Here is an 18,988-nt window from a genome sequence, read left to right as displayed (position 1 = left end):
ATTCTTATCATTGGCATCATGATCCAAGTGCCTAGAAAGTAGCTCCCTGAGCTCCAATCCTACCCTGGGTTGCATGTTATCAAGCATTTTGGTGGTGTTAATTCTTTCATGCACAATTAGCAAATTAAAGTGGTAAGATCTGGATGTTACTCTAGTAGAGACCCTGATAGATTCTGCATTGGTAGATCTTATTTGTCATCAACTTACTTTTGTATCCCTTTCTTTTAAGTCTTGCAATCTGCTTACAAATACCTAAAGGTTTGGAGGTAGAAGAGGGTTAAGGGAGGATAAGTGGTGACAGAAGGAGCCTTGACTTTAGGTGGTAAACACACAAGCAATATACAGATGATGTATTATAGAATTGTACACTCAAAACCTATATAATTTTATTAGCCAATGTCACCCCAATAAGCTCAATAAATATAAAAAACATAGCTAAACCTTCTTGAAGACTGTTGCTACATCTTAAGATTTATTTTTTTCTTCTCACGGTTACTAGCAAAGCACCTGCTAAGTTCACATACACAGGCACTACATAAACATGTGCTTGCCCTAACCCATTTGGCTCAGTGGATAGAGTGTCAGCCTACGGACTGAAAGGTCCCAGGTTTGCTTCTGGTCAAGGGCATGTACCTTGGTTGCGGGCACATCTCCAGTAGGGGATGTGCAGGAGGCAGCTGATCGATGTTTCTAACTCTCTATCCCTCTCCCTTCCTCTCAGTAGAAAATCAATAAAATGCATTTTTTTAAAAATGTGCTGATTTGGCAATTTACTAATAATTTTCTTTCTTCCTGCAATTCAATTCAATCTTTCTGTGAATATTTATGTGAAGTTTTCAGGAGTTTATTTCCTTCCCATGTTTGTATAGAGAACATACACAAAATAGGTGGTTCATATTCGTTTATCATTTAAAGAAAACCATAATGATTTATTTTATGTTCTATTTGCAGAACAGAGTGTACTGAACACCAACACAAAGTGGAAGAGCCTTGAGCTGAAGGTACAGTATACTGTTTACACTGAAGGAGCTCGTGTGTGGACAAGGAAGCGCTGACGGCTCAAATGGATCCTGTGGAACTGGCAAATGTCAACATGGGACCCGATGATGAGAGCAGCAGTGGAGAAAGCGCTCAGGACAGCTACTCCGGGATGGAAAACTTAGAAAAGGCAGCAATGAGCAGGTATGAGGTTAAAAATGGCCAGGTTCCATGGGAGAATTAGACAGGTTTGTGGACATGGACAACAAGGTGTTTGTTGGGAAGAATTGAATGCATTACCTGTTTGAGAGATAACAATGATATTGATGTTAGCACATCAACTCCCTGATCCTGAAGTACTGATTATTACACCATTTTTATATGTCAATCCTTTGTGTGGCTAATTTAGAATTAAAGTGACGTTGTTCCTATCCTCATTAATAATATAGAATAACTGAAATGATATTAGCCTATCACTTCTCTCACCTATCGGACCATTCTATCTTAGAGTCTTCTTCCTTGACTCCCTTTTAACATTTGCTCCATCTCCAGAGTGCTGTAGGGATTCTTTTCTCACTACAAGTGCCCTATCAGGAAGCTCATTCATAACTATCATGGCGTTTACTCACTAAATATATGCTGTATCTTTAGCCTGTTAGACTTCTTAACTGAAGTCCAAATCATTACATGCCCTGTCTATTACCCATCTCGACTGGATGACTCGTGTATCTGAACTGCCTCATTTATGAAGTCTAAGTTGTAATGTCTAACATGGAACTCCTGTGATTCCCTTCAAACCCTGCTCCTCTCCCAGTAATTCCCACGTTGGTGAAAGTCCCCAGTGTCATTCAATAACTCAACCAAAAGTCTCAGTTGTAAAACCACACATCTCCTACCCCAAACAACACATCCAGTTGGGTCCACCTCATTAATGTTTCAAATTCACTCTCTTCTCTGTATGCATTCTATTGCTACCTACTATAGGCCCTCATCCTCTCTCACCTGTCTATCACCTGATTGGGCTCCCTGTTAATACATTTTGTTCTCCTCCAACGAGCCCTCCACCTTCTTGCAAAAGTAATCTTTTTTTAAAAAAAAATATTTTTATTGATTTCAGAGAGGGAGAGAGAGATAGAAACATCAATGATGAGAGAGAATCATTGATTGGCTGCCTCCTGTACGTCCCCCACTGGGGATCAAGCCCACAAGCTGGTCATGTGCCCTTGACAGGAATTGAATAACTGAAATGGAACCCTTCAGTCTGCAGACCAATGCTCTATCCACTGAAGCAAACCAGCTAGGGCAAAAGTAATATTTTACAAATGCAAGTTGACTCATGTTCCATTCTTGGGTAAAATCTTTCCATGGCTCCCCATTAACTATAAGATAAATATGAGACTATACATTGTTTGGCATATAAGCCCCTTCATGATCTGTCCCTTACTTCACTCTGCTGTCCTATCTCTTGCCTGCTCCCTGTGTTACCCTCCTATCTTGCCTTGATGAGCCGCTCACAGATCCTTGTGCCTTCACGCATTCTTCTCGGTCTCTCTGGAATGCCCTCTTTTAGTGCCACCTACCCACCTATCCCTTTCTCTCTAGTGACTCCACTCACCTCCAAGATTCAGCTTAATGGCAGGTCTCCTATGAAGCCTTCCCCCAGGTAGAAGTGGCACCCCCTCCTTTGCACACCCTCTCCCCATCCAGATACTCATCATGCCACTACAGCAGGCTAATGGCTTCTGTGGCCCCAGCATATGTCCCACTGCCTGGTACATAGCAGGTGCACAATAGTTACTTGATAAGTAAATTAATTTCTCACGCAATGTTGTATAATACAAGTTATGCATGACTTAAGATACCCAGAAGGGGATTTTTGAAGTAAGGAATATTATCTTCATGGGAGCTTGTCCTGGAGGTGGGAGAGGCCGGGGGGAGGGGGTGTCAATCGGGGAAAAAGGAGACATATGTAATACTTTAAACAAACAAACAAAAAGAATATTATCTTCAAACAAGGATGTCTCATTTTATTCACAACACCCAGGAAGGGCCATCAGGAGGGAGCACTGCTCTTCCTCTAAAGAGTCAGTGCAGTGAAGTTTAGTTGGTGAGCTAGAAAGGCCCTGGAACCCTAGCCAGTGGGACCAGTGGTTAGAATGTTGGCTTGTACACCAAAGGATCTTGGGTTTGATTCCTGGTCAAGGGCCCATACCTGATTGCAGGTTCTATCCCCAGCCCTAGTCGGGGCATGTGCGGAAGGCAATCAATTGATGTGTCTCTTTCATATTGATATTTCTCTCTCTTTCTCTCTCTCTCTCTCTCTCTCTCTCTCTCTCTCTCTCTCTCTCTCCCATTCCTCCCTCCCTCCCTCTCACCCTCTCTCCTTTTCTCTCTCTCTAAAAATCAATGGAAAAATATCCTTGGGTGAGGATTAATAATAAATAAATAAATAAGAAAGACCTCAGAGATGTAAATAATGGTATCTTCTACAGCAGGAAAAACAAGGTGGTAAAACATGGGGCTTTGGAGTCTGCATAGTGGTTGCCTAACGCTGGAGAAGGTATTTTCTTCTTTGGGTGTTAGTAGAAAATGCAGACTGCAAACCAGCACCCACTTTTCTGAGAATAAAGTGATACTCAGTAAACGTGTTCTTTCTCCTCTACTACATCACCCTGGGTAAACTGACCCAAGTCTGAGGGCTCTTTTGTTCCTGAGAAGGACGCACACAGAGAGGAGCTCTGCAGAGGTGGCCAAGCTGGAGGAGACACGCCCCAAGATCAGTCCTGTGGAGCCGCCCCAGTGCTCCTCTAAACGCCATAATGGGAAGGGGAAGGACGGTTTGTTAGGCTTCATACAGCATGTTCTGGACCATTCACAGTGCCCTACCTTTCACTTCTGATTCAAACATGGGTCATTAGTTTCCAACTTTATAATCACCTTAAAATGGGTTTTGTTTTTATTTGGTTTGAAATGTAAATTTTTGAGAAATTCAACATAATGCATTTATTTGGAATCACTACACTGTGTTTTCAATACATGCTGGGTTCAGTATCAAAACACTGAAGACACTGGGGACATTCCTCATAGTTTGTACAATCTTGGCATGTTTCTTGAGCACAACTCATCCCATGCCAAAATAAGAGCATGCAAATGCCTTGGAGAAAAATCTAATTACTTCCACATTCTAAATTTTAAAAACTACTCATGGACTAAAGGATTCTAGTTTATTGACTAAGGTAAAAAGTAGAATGCTGGGTATTCCAGAGTTTAAATCACTTTTGTTTTTATCCTTAGGCCCATTTTAGGCTCCATTTCATCTTATTGTGTCATATTCCAATTATGAATATTATATGCCAGTCTCCACATAGCAAGTATATTAACTACAGACTAAATAAAACACAAAGGCGTGCAGTGCAGAGATGGAAGAAGGCGGCGCCTGAGGGCGTTACGCTTCCTAAGGGAAATAGGAGGAGGATGGCAGGAAATGTTCCAACCTGGATGTACACTTGAGGGTCTTGAAAACCCACACCTCAGGTTCTAGAAAGCACATAGAACTTTGTGATCTTGTCTGCTGGTTCTGTCGACACCTGTGAGAATTGTTCTCCATTCTCAAAAAGTAACCTTGTCATCCCTCTTCCTCACAAGGTTCCTTTCAGGATTAGTTCCTATTATTAAATATAATCGGCACAGATCTCCCATATTAATTATTTTCCACTTTTTTATTTATAAGGGTCATTTTAATAAAATGTCCTCCAATTGTTTTATCTTACTCTGTCATGTAAGAAATGCCCTAAAAATTCCAATCTATCTCATTATAAAGCACTTCGAAGAAGCATGCATAGGTGAGCATTTCATATGACCAAAAGAAAGCCTGTGTGATACTGTGCAGTGTCCATAGGCAATGGTGGCAGCTGGACTCATTAGTCAAGCCTTTGGAAATGGGGCTGGTACTAGGTTCATACCCTCAGAGCCCCTGGCCAGCAACTACAGGAACCAACCAGCACAGTGAGGGGTGTGTAGCTTCCAGCCTGCGCACAAGTAGACCATAATCACATGTTCTGTCAAGAGTGACATTTTAATGTCACGCTTTCCTCTCAACTCTTCTCATAAATCATTGGGTTTCTTCAATGTTTTCTTAGTTTCATCCATTGTCTAATCACCCAAGCCTATTTGCAGAGTGACTCAAATAGACAAACTCACACAACAAAAACAACCAAACACAACATCGAGCTACCACTGAACTACTTTCTAGAGAGGGTTATGTGAATAAACAGATGGAGACCAAAAAAAAGAGGAAAATATCAGCTATAGGCCCCTGCCTGGGACGCCATGTGGAAGATGCTGGACTTGGGTGTGGTGGGTGTAAGCATGTGACTTCACTTATATGAGCCATAGTCACCTTGTCCTTAGACTCAGGGCACAGAAGGCCCTCTCATGGGGATATTTGAGCATCAAGTGAGATAAGGACCACAGTGCCTAGTCTGTTAATAAGCATTTATTGAATTAATAAAATTATCTGATTATAGTGTGGGAGTAGTTGAGAAACCTCCATGACGAGTCTTTATCTTTCCTTTGGAAGAGCTCTAAGTGGAAACAAAATGAGCTCTAATTATTCTCTTTATTGCATAATTAATATGAGGAGAAGAAATGTGGTTTTAAAAATTCCAACTAAAGCGTCAATACTTTCTTCTTTCATAACTTCCTCCTTCCCTCCCCTAACTGGAGCTCAGTCACTGGGCTGGAAGGGACACTCCTATGGAGGAAAAGGGAAAAAAGTTTTAGGCGTCCTGTTTTTCCTCCCCTTATTCCATCACTTAAATCACCTGAAACATAGATATAATTCAGAGCATTTGCTTAGATGTATTTACTTTCTTATTTTCCTTTTTCTATTCTCATTCAGTCAATTTACTAATGAAGATGATGAAAGTCAGAAATTCCTGACAAATGGATTTTTGGGGAAAAAGAAGCTGGCAGATTATGATGATGAACATGTAAGTGAATCTCTGCTTTCAGGCAATAAACAGGACTTGAGGGTGTCTGATCTACCCAGGTCTCTGTGGGAAAACAGTGTGACTGAAATTTTCCAAGCCTTGATCAGCACATTCTCTGTTTATTCAGGCCCTTACTGGAATAAGGGCTTGTTTTTCCTGTTCGCCATATGGCTACATAAATCATTTATGAAATTTATTTGTTTTTTGGAGAAATCATTCTAACCCAAATGCAATCTGCAATCATACATGTTTTCCCTTCTTTGTGATACTCAACCTGTATTTTTTTTTAAACCGAGATCCTTGCTAGAGCTAAGCACTGAATTCCATTGACAATTACATGCTTTTATTGAAGTTGAGTCAATAAAAAAGCTTTTATTCACTGTGATGTTATCTTAGTCTTCAAGCTCAGACTATAATCTCTTCCAGTAAAGATAATGTGAAAATAAGAATAATCCCCAACTGGCTCATTCTCTGGGAGTTATTTGCTGATAATGTGTCCCTTTTTCTTCAAGCATCCTGGAAACACCTCGTTTGGAATGTCTTCATTTAACCTGAGTAATGCCATCATGGGCAGTGGAATCTTGGGCCTGTCCTATGCCATGGCCAACACAGGGATCATACTGTTTGTGTAAGTGAACGGACATGTCCACATCTGGTTTGAGCCCATATATACCTGGTGTTCTTTTAATTAACAATCTGAAGTTTGGTCTTTGAGAACAGAAATAATCTGAGACCATAGCATATTCCTCTTGCTTTTAGATAAAACAGCAACCTGAGGAAGAATGAGAGTAGTCAAATCATAGTACGTGTTCAACCAACTGTCCCTAATCAAATGGCAGAAACTGTATGCTCTCAACCAACCACAGTGATGGAGAAGCCCCCCACCACAGCCTATAGGACCATTAAAAAAAACTAATTCATTATTTAGTGGATGCTTAAAATAATTGGTGTTTAGTAGTCAAAAGATCTTTCTCAGAAGCAAAGCTGACTTTATAAGGCTTTTGGGAAAAAGACCCACTTTAAATCAGGGCCCTGCCTACCCTGGTTCTATGTCACACCTCATCTCTCATGTCCCTGGGCACCAGATATACTGGGCACACTAGCCTTTTCTCCATTCTATGAAGGCGCCATGTTTCCTCTTACCACAGGGCCTTTGCACATGCTCTTGGAAATCCTATTTCCTTTTCATGTAGTAACTCCTGATATCTCAGCTCAGCCTCACACCTGTGCTGCCTTCCCTGACCTCCATGACTGGGACAAACCACCTTACCACCTTTATTATGCACTTACTTACCATTTTTAATGTTTCAGTATAGTTGTGTGACTTATTTGATAAATGTATATCTCCCTTGCTACACTGTAACCTCCAGAGAGTAGAGTCCAGGTCTGATTTTACTCATCACATGTTTGTATCCCCAAGACCTAGTACAGGCTTGGCACAGGGAATATTTGTGGAGCGGCCCAAGTTTATTCCTAAACCTATGCACTGTAATCAAATGTGGTCAAATGCTGCCTGAGATTAGTAACGTCACACAGCTGACCTGGAGGAAGGATACTGCATTGTCAGTGACAGACAGCCACAGGTGCTTGTGTGCATTACGTCCTGCCTGGTATTTTCCAAGACACAGTTGGCAGCACTGGAATTCTTCACAGGAATCAAGTCTGATATTAGTCAGGCATCAGTGTGAATGCAGATCACAATCTCTAATGCAATGCTAGAGCATTAAATAACTGTCTAAGAATGCAATATTTATATTACAAATATATGCTATTTATGTTCTGAACATCACTTATGATTAGATAATCACACAGCTATTTGAGGGCTAAGGATCAAGCAGGACTATAAATATTTATATTGAGTTAGTGCTTTCGTTGAAGTGTTTTAGCTATAAGATTTTTTAGCTGAATGGGTTTTTATATCAACTTTACTTTTATAAGCCATGTTTGAAATAAACTCATTTTTTAAATTCTCTGAATCTTCCTAGCTAGAGATGTATTCACATATGTAGCTGCATATATAATGTCTTCTCATTAATTACACATACTATCAATAATTAGGAAGTTAGCATAGATTACTGGTGAACAGAAAAACTAAACATTTTCCCCAATGCTAGAGCCACAGGTCATTTCCAGTTTTAGAATCAAGGGCCTCACTTCAGGCTTACAAACATGCGGCAGGTTAATCTGGCCAGAGAAGCTAAATTGCTCTACATTGTGGGTATGTTTTATGTGTAAGCAGCTCAGGCTGGAGTCAGCTCTCGCCCTTAATTCACAGCAAGTGACACAGTGTTTCATTGGTTTTACTCTGTTTGCCAAAGCAAGCTTGTGTTTAGAATACTGGGAATGTCCAGTATTTTTCCAAGTGACAAAATGATGTCATCTGAAATATATAATTCTTTAAGAACAGGTAAGCTCATGAGGCATGCAGAACACATGAACAAGTCATTGATTAGTCAGTTCTGGCACAACAAAGTTAGAGTCATTATAAAATTAGTAACTTGTGGTCCAAATGTACAGTTGCAACACTGACTGCAGAGGGAGTTGCCAAAGGACATGATCAACTGTGGGAAAATGTTTAGTGTGCTCTCTTCATGTGAAAACAGACAAAGAATGTGAGTTTTTGTTTTTAAATGTCAGGCAACATTTAATATTGCTCTTTAAGTTATTACATAAATGCCTCTATTCTTGTTTTTCAAGTCTTGTTTTTGGAGAGACACTGATAACTATCTAGATAAAGAAATCATATATGCATGTGGACATGTGGAGGGTCCTGAACCAGGAATGATTTTTGTTTTAATACAAGACAGAATTTCCCTGCACCCTGCACTTACCTTTCTGTTTCTCTATTGCCTGACCCTCTCGTTCACCACTTGACCCCAATGTGCTGGGATAGTAGTAATGGAGCTCAGACTCTGCTCGCTTTGGCTTTTCTATTTCTAGGTTTTAGAATAAGGTTTAGCGCGACTCCTGAATAGCCCTATATATGTAGGTACAATTATCATGCAAATATGATGTATGTAGACCCATGTGCTGAGTAAGCAGATATGGTATTTGCTAATTTTGCTATACATTTAGCACCTAAGTTATGAACCAGATTTTACTACTGGGTAACACACACACAAAAAAAGAGAGAGAGAGAGAGATTAGGAACTTCAGGTAGTAGGTTTTGGTGCATAAATAATAGCACATTCCAGCTCTGTAACATTAAAGAGTATGTGTGGAGTTCTGAAAAGAATTTCTCAGCTTCCCCCAAATCCATATTTTTGGAAAGTTAATGACTGAAAAGACCAATGTGATCATTTATTGTAACATCTGTTATTATGTATTATGTATTATAGAAACTTATTTCTATTCTCTGTTCCCCTCACAGAATCATGCTGCTTACTGTGGCAATATTATCACTCTATTCAGTTCACCTTTTATTAAAGACTTCAAAGGAAGGAGGTATGCTACCCATTAAGTCCAAATGTCCTATTTTGATTCTCTTTAAAGGGTATTTCAGTCTATAGCTCCATAACTATAGGATGATTTTGGTCAGTTTCACATTTTATTTTCTTCTGAGCCCAATGACATGGTCTCTCAATATTTTTAGTTATTTGAGCAACTGAGAGAAGTGAAAGTCAACTGGCTCAAGTTGAAGCCAAATAGATAAAAAGGTTTTAGTAAATAATAAGAGTTTCAACTTGCTGCATGGAGCTCACATGAATGAAGCCACTGCTTCTTGTGTAGGGAATATTTTAACATATTTTGCATTGGTTTTTGATATCGCATCTTTTGAGTTTATAATTTATATATGGTTCTTACTCATACATTTGAGACTCCAGTGTAGAATTATATTACAGAAATATTTTAGTCATTAAAACAATCTTTTTAACAAGGTTATTTTATCTCTGATTGTAGGGTCTTTGATTTATGAAAAATTGGGGGAAAAGGCATTTGGATGGCCTGGGAAAATCGCAGCTTTTATTTCCATTACAATGCAGAACATTGGAGGTAAGGAGATATAGCCTTCAACAGGCTACTTAAACTTTCTAAAGAATGTTTAATATATAAGAAAACTCTTACACAATACATGAGCACTTTAAATACAGAAAAATAGCTGCTTTGTAGTTTTTAAATTAAAAAAAATAAGTTTTAAAAATAGACTTGCTGCCCCTCTTTAATTAAAAATAACAATATGTAACAATGAAATGCTATATAAAACCCTACCAATGACTTCTAGAATTAAAATATAGAGTAAAACCTTCCTTGAAATCTGGGTGTCAGCCTAAATTTTCACTCTCTCCCTAACCCTGAACATCCAATCAAATACCAACTGGCTCCTGTTCATGTTATCTCTTACTTACCTCTTCAATCTTTCCTCTCATTCTGTTCTCACCACTACAGTGATAACCCGAACTTGAATTTCCCCTGCTCCTATCTCTAATTCATCCTACAGATTAACTTTCTCAAATCAAATCTATTCTTGCTTCTACTGTGCATAAAATTCTTCCTTATTATTTTCAAGGTAAAATTTAAACTCTTTGGCCTGATATGTAAGGGCCTTCATCATCTTTCCTCCACCTACCTTTCTGATAACTTTCCTAACAACCCCCTCAAATCTATCTATCTATCTATCTAGTCATCTATCTATCTCACCTATCTCTCTACTATGTGTCCTGTGTCATCTCATAACAAATTATATTCCGTTCCCCTGTTCTTGTAGTTCTCCACCCTAACAAACACAATTACACAGATTTGCTCTCTCTCTCTCTCTCTCTCTCTCTCTCTCTCTCTCTATCTATCTCTATCTCTATCTCTATCATCTCTCTCCCCTCCCACAACCCACCACTTCTCTCGGCTTTTAGAAACTAGTGTTCCCTACTTCCTCTGGGCTCCCTTAGACCTCTTTGTAGGTATCTTGTCTGTTACTATTTTTAAAAGGCACTTAAAACCCTTGCATGGATGGAAGGCTTTTGGATTCAGATGCACCTCAGTTTGAGTCCATTTCTGTCACTATCTGTGACCTTGGGAAAGTCACGTTGCTCCTTTGAGTCTAATTTTCCATCTATGAAAGTGGGAGTAATATTCCATCCTCACAAGGTCGCTGCAAGGATGAAATAAGACAACATATGGCACATGCTTCCTTCCGCCCTGGCTCTCAGATCCAATGTCCATGTCTCTGGAGCCCTTCTGATTATTTTTTAAATGGACATTTTTATAATTCTAAGACAAATGCTAACTGTGAACAACTAAAACATTACTTAAAAATATAGATGACAAAGAAATGTTTATGTAAGTCACCCTTAGAAATAACAACTTCAGGTTTTTCTCTGCCAAATTTAATAAGTATATTTTTTCTGTTAAAATTGGACCTTCTTTTAATACTGATTTGCAGTTTGCTTTTTTAAAATTTAACAATATGCCCTGACTGTATCCACGCATTGTCCTTTTTAATGGCTTTTGCATTTTTTATCGTGCCAGTGTAGCGTAATTGGCTTACTGAATCCCTTATTGATAGGCAATTGGATTGTTTCCCGTTTTTCACTCTTACAGACGATGCTGCAGTAAATAAACTTGCACAGAGATCTTGCAAATAGGTAACCCTTTTAACAAATAAAATCACTGGAATTATCTAGGATTTCTGGAATGCAGCAATTCTTTTAATAACCTTATCTAACTATATCTGCTCCTGATGATGGATAGTTGTTAAGCAGATAAAATCCAGGCATATATGGATTTATATTTGTTTCTTCTCGTGTTTTTATATGTTAAGACTGCAATCTTGGGCAGAATTTGGCAGTATTGACAGGATTGCTTCATTCATTTTACTGGTTTGGGGTCATAAGCATGTCAGCCCCCATCCTCCACCAAATAGACTGCTCTACATTTGGTTCAAATTTTCAGCCTTATCAGGATTTAAAGTATCAAGCATTTCATAGGATTATCTACAGTTGATCTATTTTGTTTGGACAACTGAAATGACCATACACATATTTAGCCCTGACTACAACAGGCTAAGTGGCAATAGCACCGTCTATTGTTCAAAGTATAGCTACTATTATGCTTCTAAATAATGGCATAAACTATAAAGTGGTGTCTCGATGAAGCCACACACATGACAAGAAGTGTGGCTTTAAGGTAGAAAGATAAAATTTTATATATAGTTCCTAAAAATGCTCTCACTTTGGTTACTCTACTTGATGAGTGGTTATTTTGCCCTAAGGGGAATCACTTGTATTTCTGTATTTAGCAACTCCACATTTAGAATGTTTAATTTCCTCAGTCCCCTGAAAATTAACATTTACCATGGATGTTTCAACACTGGCAGAATCATGTTGACATTACCCAGACAGGTCGGGATCATTCTGAATTTTTGAAGACCAAACACATTAACAGTGGTAACGTCACTGAAAGTCAGCAATAATAGCTCTCTAAAATTGAATGGTACTGCACGAAGCCAGTTAATCAGAAATATCTCGTCTGTTTACTCTTTGTAAGATTTTGCTTTAGCCAAGCTTTGTAAAGATTAACCAGATAGTGTTTGCAGAAGATACAGCAGGGATTGTAAGAATCACTTCACTCCACAAGAGAGGAGGAGCACTGGCCTGAAAGCAGGGAACGTGCATTCGGGATGAGGTCTGTCGTGTTCAAGCTGCATGATCTTGGACATGCTATGGAAGCCCTCTGCCCTCAGCTGAGGAATGAAGATAATAACGTGCCTCTTGCTGTTTAGATGAGTGATGTGCAGAACTAAAAGTGTGGGGGATTATTATCACCGTTATTACTTCCATTTGAGGTTAAGGAAGCATCTGTAATATTCATTAGTTTAATGTTAATAGTTCAACTTACAACTTAGTATCTGCTTTAAAATGTGTTAGCAAAAATTCGCCAGGAGGATGTAGCATTCAGCTGAATTCTACATTCAGTTTCAATGTAAAACCCGCCAGTTTATTTTTAATCGAGACTTTTGACGGTGTATCAAATAACAAATCACTGAGTGGATGGAACTGAGAAAGGGATGTTGCATAAATCCCTACAGTTGTAGGCAAAATTATATAGTATGCATATATACACATGTACTGAACGTTTTTCCAGGGATTGGGTTTATAGATTTCATCTGGTTTTTAGAAGAGTGCATGATCACACATCTATCACGTATCTAAATGCTCAAGAAATGTTGCCACTTCGTATAATTTCTTATTCGGCCAAAGGAAGGCCAGGACGCAGAGGAGGAAAATTTCATTGACCACGGGAGGAGGAGCGATCCACTCCTGGATTCTTTTATCAATCAAGAATGACACCAGGTTAGACAGTGGACTGAGATTTGGTGTGCCCCTCAGGGAGATACAGAGGACTACACTGGCCCCCACCTGGAGAGAGCTAGAGGGACACGGAGTCTACCCTGGTGCACCCAGGCCTTTTGTTACCAGGCCCTTTCTCGAGTTATAGACACTAAGACAGGATCACCCAGCACAGTTCCTGATGACTTATAACTAATGAGGGGAAAACATTCAAAGTGCAGCTTCACTGAAAACCTCAGAGCAGGAGTGAACACAGAATCGTTATTGATAGTGAGAGCCAAAGGGCCAAACGGCTATTTTTGGAAAGAACTTGGAAGCAGTACAGAATACACAGTGGGGAACTTTCCTTGCCATTTGGGGGACTAAACGTGCACCTTCCTGGGAAGAATGTGTATCTCAAATGCAAGGACTTCTCACAACTTGCCCATGACTTTATTGCTGTGCACTCTACTAAGCTCTCATGCTTTTCATTTTAGCAATGTCAAGCTACCTCTTTATCATTAAATACGAACTACCTGAAGTAATCAAAGCATTCATGGGACTTGAAGAAAATACTGGGTATGTCTTATGTTCTCTCTGTAATAGCAAGTGACTCATTCTAGTTGGTCTTTTCCAATCCCAATATTCTGGTCTGTCTTTCTCTTCTAGAGAATGGTACCTCAATGGCAACTACCTCGTCATATTTGTGTCTGTTGGAATCATTCTCCCACTTTCTCTACTTAAAAATTTAGGTAAAGTTGTTTTTTATTTTTATTTTTGTTTTGTATTTATAGTAAGCTGATTGTAGATGCCATATTCACCTTCCAGAATTTCTCTGCTAACTTCTAGGTTACCTTGGTTATACCAGTGGATTTTCTCTTACCTGCATGGTGTTTTTTGTCAGTGTGGTAAGTGATTTATCGACATGATTCGTATAGCATGAGATGCGTTTAGTGCCTGAATTAGTCTTCTTTTTTGTTGTTGTTCAAGCACCTCACTAGCATGAAATAGTTCTTGCATCACAAACAATATTTTTTTTTGTATTCTAATTTGGAATGAGAAAAGAACAGTCATGAGTTTAAAAATAGTTGAGTTAGAATGTCAAGACCATTGCTAATAGTATGTTTTAGGCACACAATATATATTTGGACCAAAAGAATACTTCAAGTGGGAACATGACAATAACCTAGTATTTAGAAGGTGGTAGAAGAAGGTAAGATTCCTAGAAGAGAAATGAGTAGGCTACCGATTAACCATATCCACATGAATTAGCCATTTTCTCTTAATCATTCTACCTATGAAGAGAGGGCAACCACAGTGGGATTAAAGAAGAAATCCCTCCCCTCACCTGTCCTCAATCCCCACCAAAAAGGAATTTCTTGTAATATCATGGGTGCCAGATTTTATACAGCATTTCTCCAAAAAGGTAAAGGAGAAGAATGGAGTTTTTAATAACCCATATTATTATTAGTTTGAAAAAATAAAAGACATGAGGCAGAGCAAGGAAATGATCATCTTTTAATGGAAGAGTATGAATGAAGCTTAGGATGGATTCGTGCAGAATACTGTCTTGTTGACTTTAAGGGGTAGGGCTTCCAACTATAGCTCCAGCTCTTTCCTAGGACAGAGGCTAGATAGAGGGAGTCTCCATTGTCCATTAGTCTAAAAGCAATCATCAGCAGAGGCCCCTCACCTTCATCCCATAAGGCACACATACAGATTTTCATATCATTGTATTCAAAAGGCTAACGCTGTTGTTTTTTTATGATTGGGTCTAGGTGATTTATAAGAAATTCCAAATACCCTGCCCTCTGCCCAATCTGGATCACAATGTTGGAAATCTGACATTCAACAATACATTTCCAATGCACGTGGTAATGTTACCCAACAACTCTGAGAGCAGTGGTGTGAACTTCATGATGGATTACGCCCACCAGAATCCTGCAGGGCTTGACGACAACCCGGCCAAGGACTCTCTTCATGGCAGCGGAGTAGAGTATGAAGCACACAGTGATGACAAGTGTCAACCCAAATACTTTGTATTCAACTCCCGGGTAAGTGCGAGGCCTGGGTCTCTAATGAGCCTAGTAGTGTGGCCTCTGAGCATTTATTTCATAAGCTGAGGTGGCCAGGGATTGCCATCCGTGTTGGAATGCTAAACATGCGGTGTTGTCTTTGTTTTTCAGACGGCCTATGCAATTCCTATCCTAGCATTTGCTTTTGTTTGCCACCCTGAGGTCCTTCCCATCTACAGTGAACTTAAAGAGTAAGGCAGCCATCATTTTAGCATTCTAATTTGCTTTGAAAATGGGCTCATATGTTCAATGGTGCTTTATTCAGTAGCATGGTTTATAGCTTTCTCTTCAGAGAATTTGTGCTGTAACTACTCTTCAGTAATGTGCTTTAACCAGAAAGGTGTGAGTCAGACCCATCACCGCACTACCTTCTCTACGTCCGTCTCTTCTATTCCTCCACCCTAATGGTCCAGGGGAGGGTCCAGGGAAGGGGAGAAGCCAGTGGCTGTAAGGATTTTGGCAGGCATGGAGAATTCAAATTTTAATTTTGGTGGAAAGAAGTGATGTCACTTGAACTGGAAACTACCACACTCATAAAGATAAAAAATTATGGTTAGGGTGACCTTACTAGGCCACTGAGGTCTCCTGTAGTCAGTCCCTAACCCTTGTCTAGAAGAATTGACCACAGAGATGTGCCAATATCTGACCTCCATTGTCTTACCTGTACAATGGAGACACTAGCTAGACAATCTTGTTTCTTCCAGCTGATATTCTATGTCATTAATACTCTTTGCCCTTTGAGGTTGTTGCATCCACTTGAGGATGAGTTGGGTCTGAGCCCACTACAATAGCAGCTTCCCTCTTTGGCCTTAAGGGATAATGTCATATAATAAGTTCAACTTCTTTAACACAGACATGAACAATCTCAGTCTTCATTTTTACTAAGTAGCAATAACTTTCCCCATAAATTCTGATTTATTTCATAAAAATTTTTTGGAATTTTAAATTACTTTTATGTCTTGGAAAATCACATGTAGCAGTTACTCTAGAGGCCTGACAATTGGCTTCAAGCCACTGTGTGCCTTCCTGGCTTCTAGAAGCTGTCCAGGTAATAATATCAAGTATCCTGGTAATAACAGAACTCCTAGAGGTAGGGTTTTGCTGATTCACGTAGGTACTTGTCCTCATTAAACCCACCCCACTATGAAATATTAAGGCTTTCATGTTAATTACATTGTTAAATACTCAGTAGACAAGTTTACTTGTCAACAGGAAATAAACTTGTCTTCTTTTAGGAAGGTAGTTGTTTCTAAGACTGAAGGAGTAATGTTTTAGAAAAATGGAAAGAAATCCTTTATAAGACAAATTTAAATAAGCTATGCTTTTGCATCAGGAATGAGGTTTTATAATGACATCCATCCTTTCATGATTTTCTTATTTTCATTTTAAAAAGTGACTTGTTCGTAAATTTAAAGAAACAAAACTCAGTGTTCATTTTATTTCCAGTCGGTCCCGGAGGAAGATGCAGTCAGTGTCAAATATTTCCATCACGGGGATGCTCATCATGTACCTGCTTGCTGCCCTCTTTGGTTACCTAACATTTTATGGTAGGTCACTCTGTCAAAGTCATTCTCTGTGCAAATCCTGGCTGAACTGATCATTAACCCCAGTAGGTATCATTCTTTTAGTTACCTTCTTAAGCAGCATGAATTGTAGATACAAGTACTTGGTTAACATGCTCTCTTAATCATGTCACTTGACCCAAGAAAATAGGACCTGAACCAGCTTGGCTAACAAATTACAACAATTTGTAAATTCACACTTTTTAAAAAAATGTATTTTATTGATTTTTTACAGAGAGGAAGAGAGAGGAATAGAGTTAGAACCATCGATGAGAGAGAAACATAGATCAGCTGCCTCCTGCACACCCCCCACCGGGGATGTGCCCGCAACCAAGGTACATGCCCTTGACCGGAATTGAACCCGGGACCCTTGAGTTTGCAGGCCGACACTCTATCCACTGAGCCAAACTGGTTAGGGCCATACTCTTTTTTAATTCCTCAAATTTAAGTATTTTCCTTCTGGGATAGGTGGTATTTCTTTGGCTTGACTCCCTAGTCCATCTCAGGCTAGAAGCAATGAGAGTGAATCCAATTGCGTGTTGTAAAGCTCTATTGGTTGAAAACTACCTACCAAGCAAATGGCAGAAAAAGTACAACATTCTAGAGTTAGAACCTGTTTTTTATTTACCAGTCAAGTCAAATCTGAGGGCTTGGAGCATTAGGCAACATTTTTTGCTCACCCTATTCTATTCTGTTATAATGAATGGTTTCCTAAAGAAAGAAAAGTACATGCCAGAATTCCCTTCAATCTGGGAATGTACTATCAAAACAAAATGTGACATGGCCCCATTAGATTATGTATGCCTAAAACACTTCCTCTATGGCATCTTAACGGGACACAAAAGGAGTAGGATTGTCATTCCCTTCTCCGAAGCATGGCCCTACAGACAAATTTCAGGGAGTCAAGCATTGGCCTGCTAGTATTTGTTCACACTAATCATAAATATACTTTTTGTATAAACTTAACTTTTTGCATTTTTCTGAGTGACTTGGTAAATTAAATTGTTTGCAAGACAAGTTGAGGGGAAAGACTGGGTGAGGGAAAGCACCATTTGATTGACTTTTATTCTATTTGACCAATATTTGGCTATTAACCAAGTACTTGCTTTAGAGTGGGCATTAAATCCTTGCTGGCTGTGAGTTAATGAAAGTCCGGTCAATACCACTGAAGATATTTTTTATCCTCTTTGTCTGATTTTGAGGGGAGTAATGGGACAAACAGACTGCATCTGATTCTGTTAGCACCTCCTTGTCATTTGTGCTTGAAATTCTAAATGACTGTGTTTTCCAGGAGGGCAGCATCTTAGTCTTAGCACAATATTCATTGAGAGACCCTGTAAAACTCATACTAACTCATCCTTGCATGTTACTTATATTGACTCTGAGTTTCATAAGACAAGCAAAACTTGAAAAATCCAAATGTATGTGTATCCGTGTTGTCATGGAGTCATAATCGTTGAGCTTGAAGAAATGTTGTAGATCAATTGTACTAGGGCTTCCATACTGGGTTAGGAGAAGCTGCCTCAGGCTGACCTGGCAAGTGTGGGTAGAGGGGGTGGTGGTGACAGGATGTGAGGGACAACTGGTGGTGCTTGGGCCTTTCATGACCTTGAACCAGGGCACCTCAGTCTATCATCTGTTTGTGATGCTTCAGAGGAGCAGAGATAGATGTATCACCATGCATAATAGCATCTGCAACGTGTAAGCTTCAGGGCCCCTTTGTTCAATGGCCACACAGCTAATAAGCTCAGAGACACAGTGAAAACAGAAGTGTCTGGATTCGCCGACATGAGTTGTTTCTACTGTACTATGTTCCCTCTGTAGAATGTTGCCAGAGGTAACCAAATGGACTCCTTCTATTCTTCCTCTTTGTAGGAGAAGTTGAAGATGAATTGCTTCATGCTTACATCAAAGTGTACACATTTGACACCCCTCTCCTCATGGTACGCCTGGCGGTCCTTGTGGCAGTAACACTAACAGTGCCCATCGTCCTGTTCCCAGTAAGTACATGGAGCTTTGAGGAAAGAATCCTGCTTGAATCCGTAGATTAGTGCATATGTTCTGACTTGATATGGGCTTAATTATAATGTGAGTTTGCAATTGCAATGCCCGAGGAATAT

General features: G+C 39.5%; 1 protein-coding gene across 3 annotated transcripts in view; it reads left to right on the top strand.

The window, feature by feature from the left end:
* SLC38A4 (solute carrier family 38 member 4) overlaps positions 1 to 18,988 on the top strand; it is a 67,363-nt gene that overhangs the window by 37,723 nt on the left and 10,652 nt on the right. For all 3 annotated transcript variants that reach the window (XM_059682657.1, XM_059682658.1, XM_059682656.1), the window contains 12 exons: positions 952 to 1,182; positions 5,879 to 5,969; positions 6,482 to 6,597; positions 9,340 to 9,413; positions 9,870 to 9,962; positions 13,729 to 13,810; positions 13,901 to 13,983; positions 14,081 to 14,139; positions 15,010 to 15,285; positions 15,418 to 15,497; positions 16,753 to 16,853; positions 18,744 to 18,868. In XM_059682657.1, coding sequence (XP_059538640.1) covers positions 1,064 to 1,182; positions 5,879 to 5,969; positions 6,482 to 6,597; positions 9,340 to 9,413; positions 9,870 to 9,962; positions 13,729 to 13,810; positions 13,901 to 13,983; positions 14,081 to 14,139; positions 15,010 to 15,285; positions 15,418 to 15,497; positions 16,753 to 16,853; positions 18,744 to 18,868 — 1,299 coding nt within the window. In that variant the 5' untranslated portion in view covers positions 952 to 1,063. The remainder of the gene's footprint in view (positions 1 to 951; positions 1,183 to 5,878; positions 5,970 to 6,481; positions 6,598 to 9,339; positions 9,414 to 9,869; positions 9,963 to 13,728; positions 13,811 to 13,900; positions 13,984 to 14,080; positions 14,140 to 15,009; positions 15,286 to 15,417; positions 15,498 to 16,752; positions 16,854 to 18,743; positions 18,869 to 18,988) is intronic.

Source organism: Myotis daubentonii, chromosome 2 (genome assembly GCF_963259705.1).
Source record: "Myotis daubentonii chromosome 2, mMyoDau2.1, whole genome shotgun sequence".
In the NCBI taxonomy this organism is placed as follows: Eukaryota; Metazoa; Chordata; class Mammalia; order Chiroptera; family Vespertilionidae; genus Myotis; species Myotis daubentonii.
This window is presented reverse-complemented; position numbering and strand designations above follow the sequence as displayed.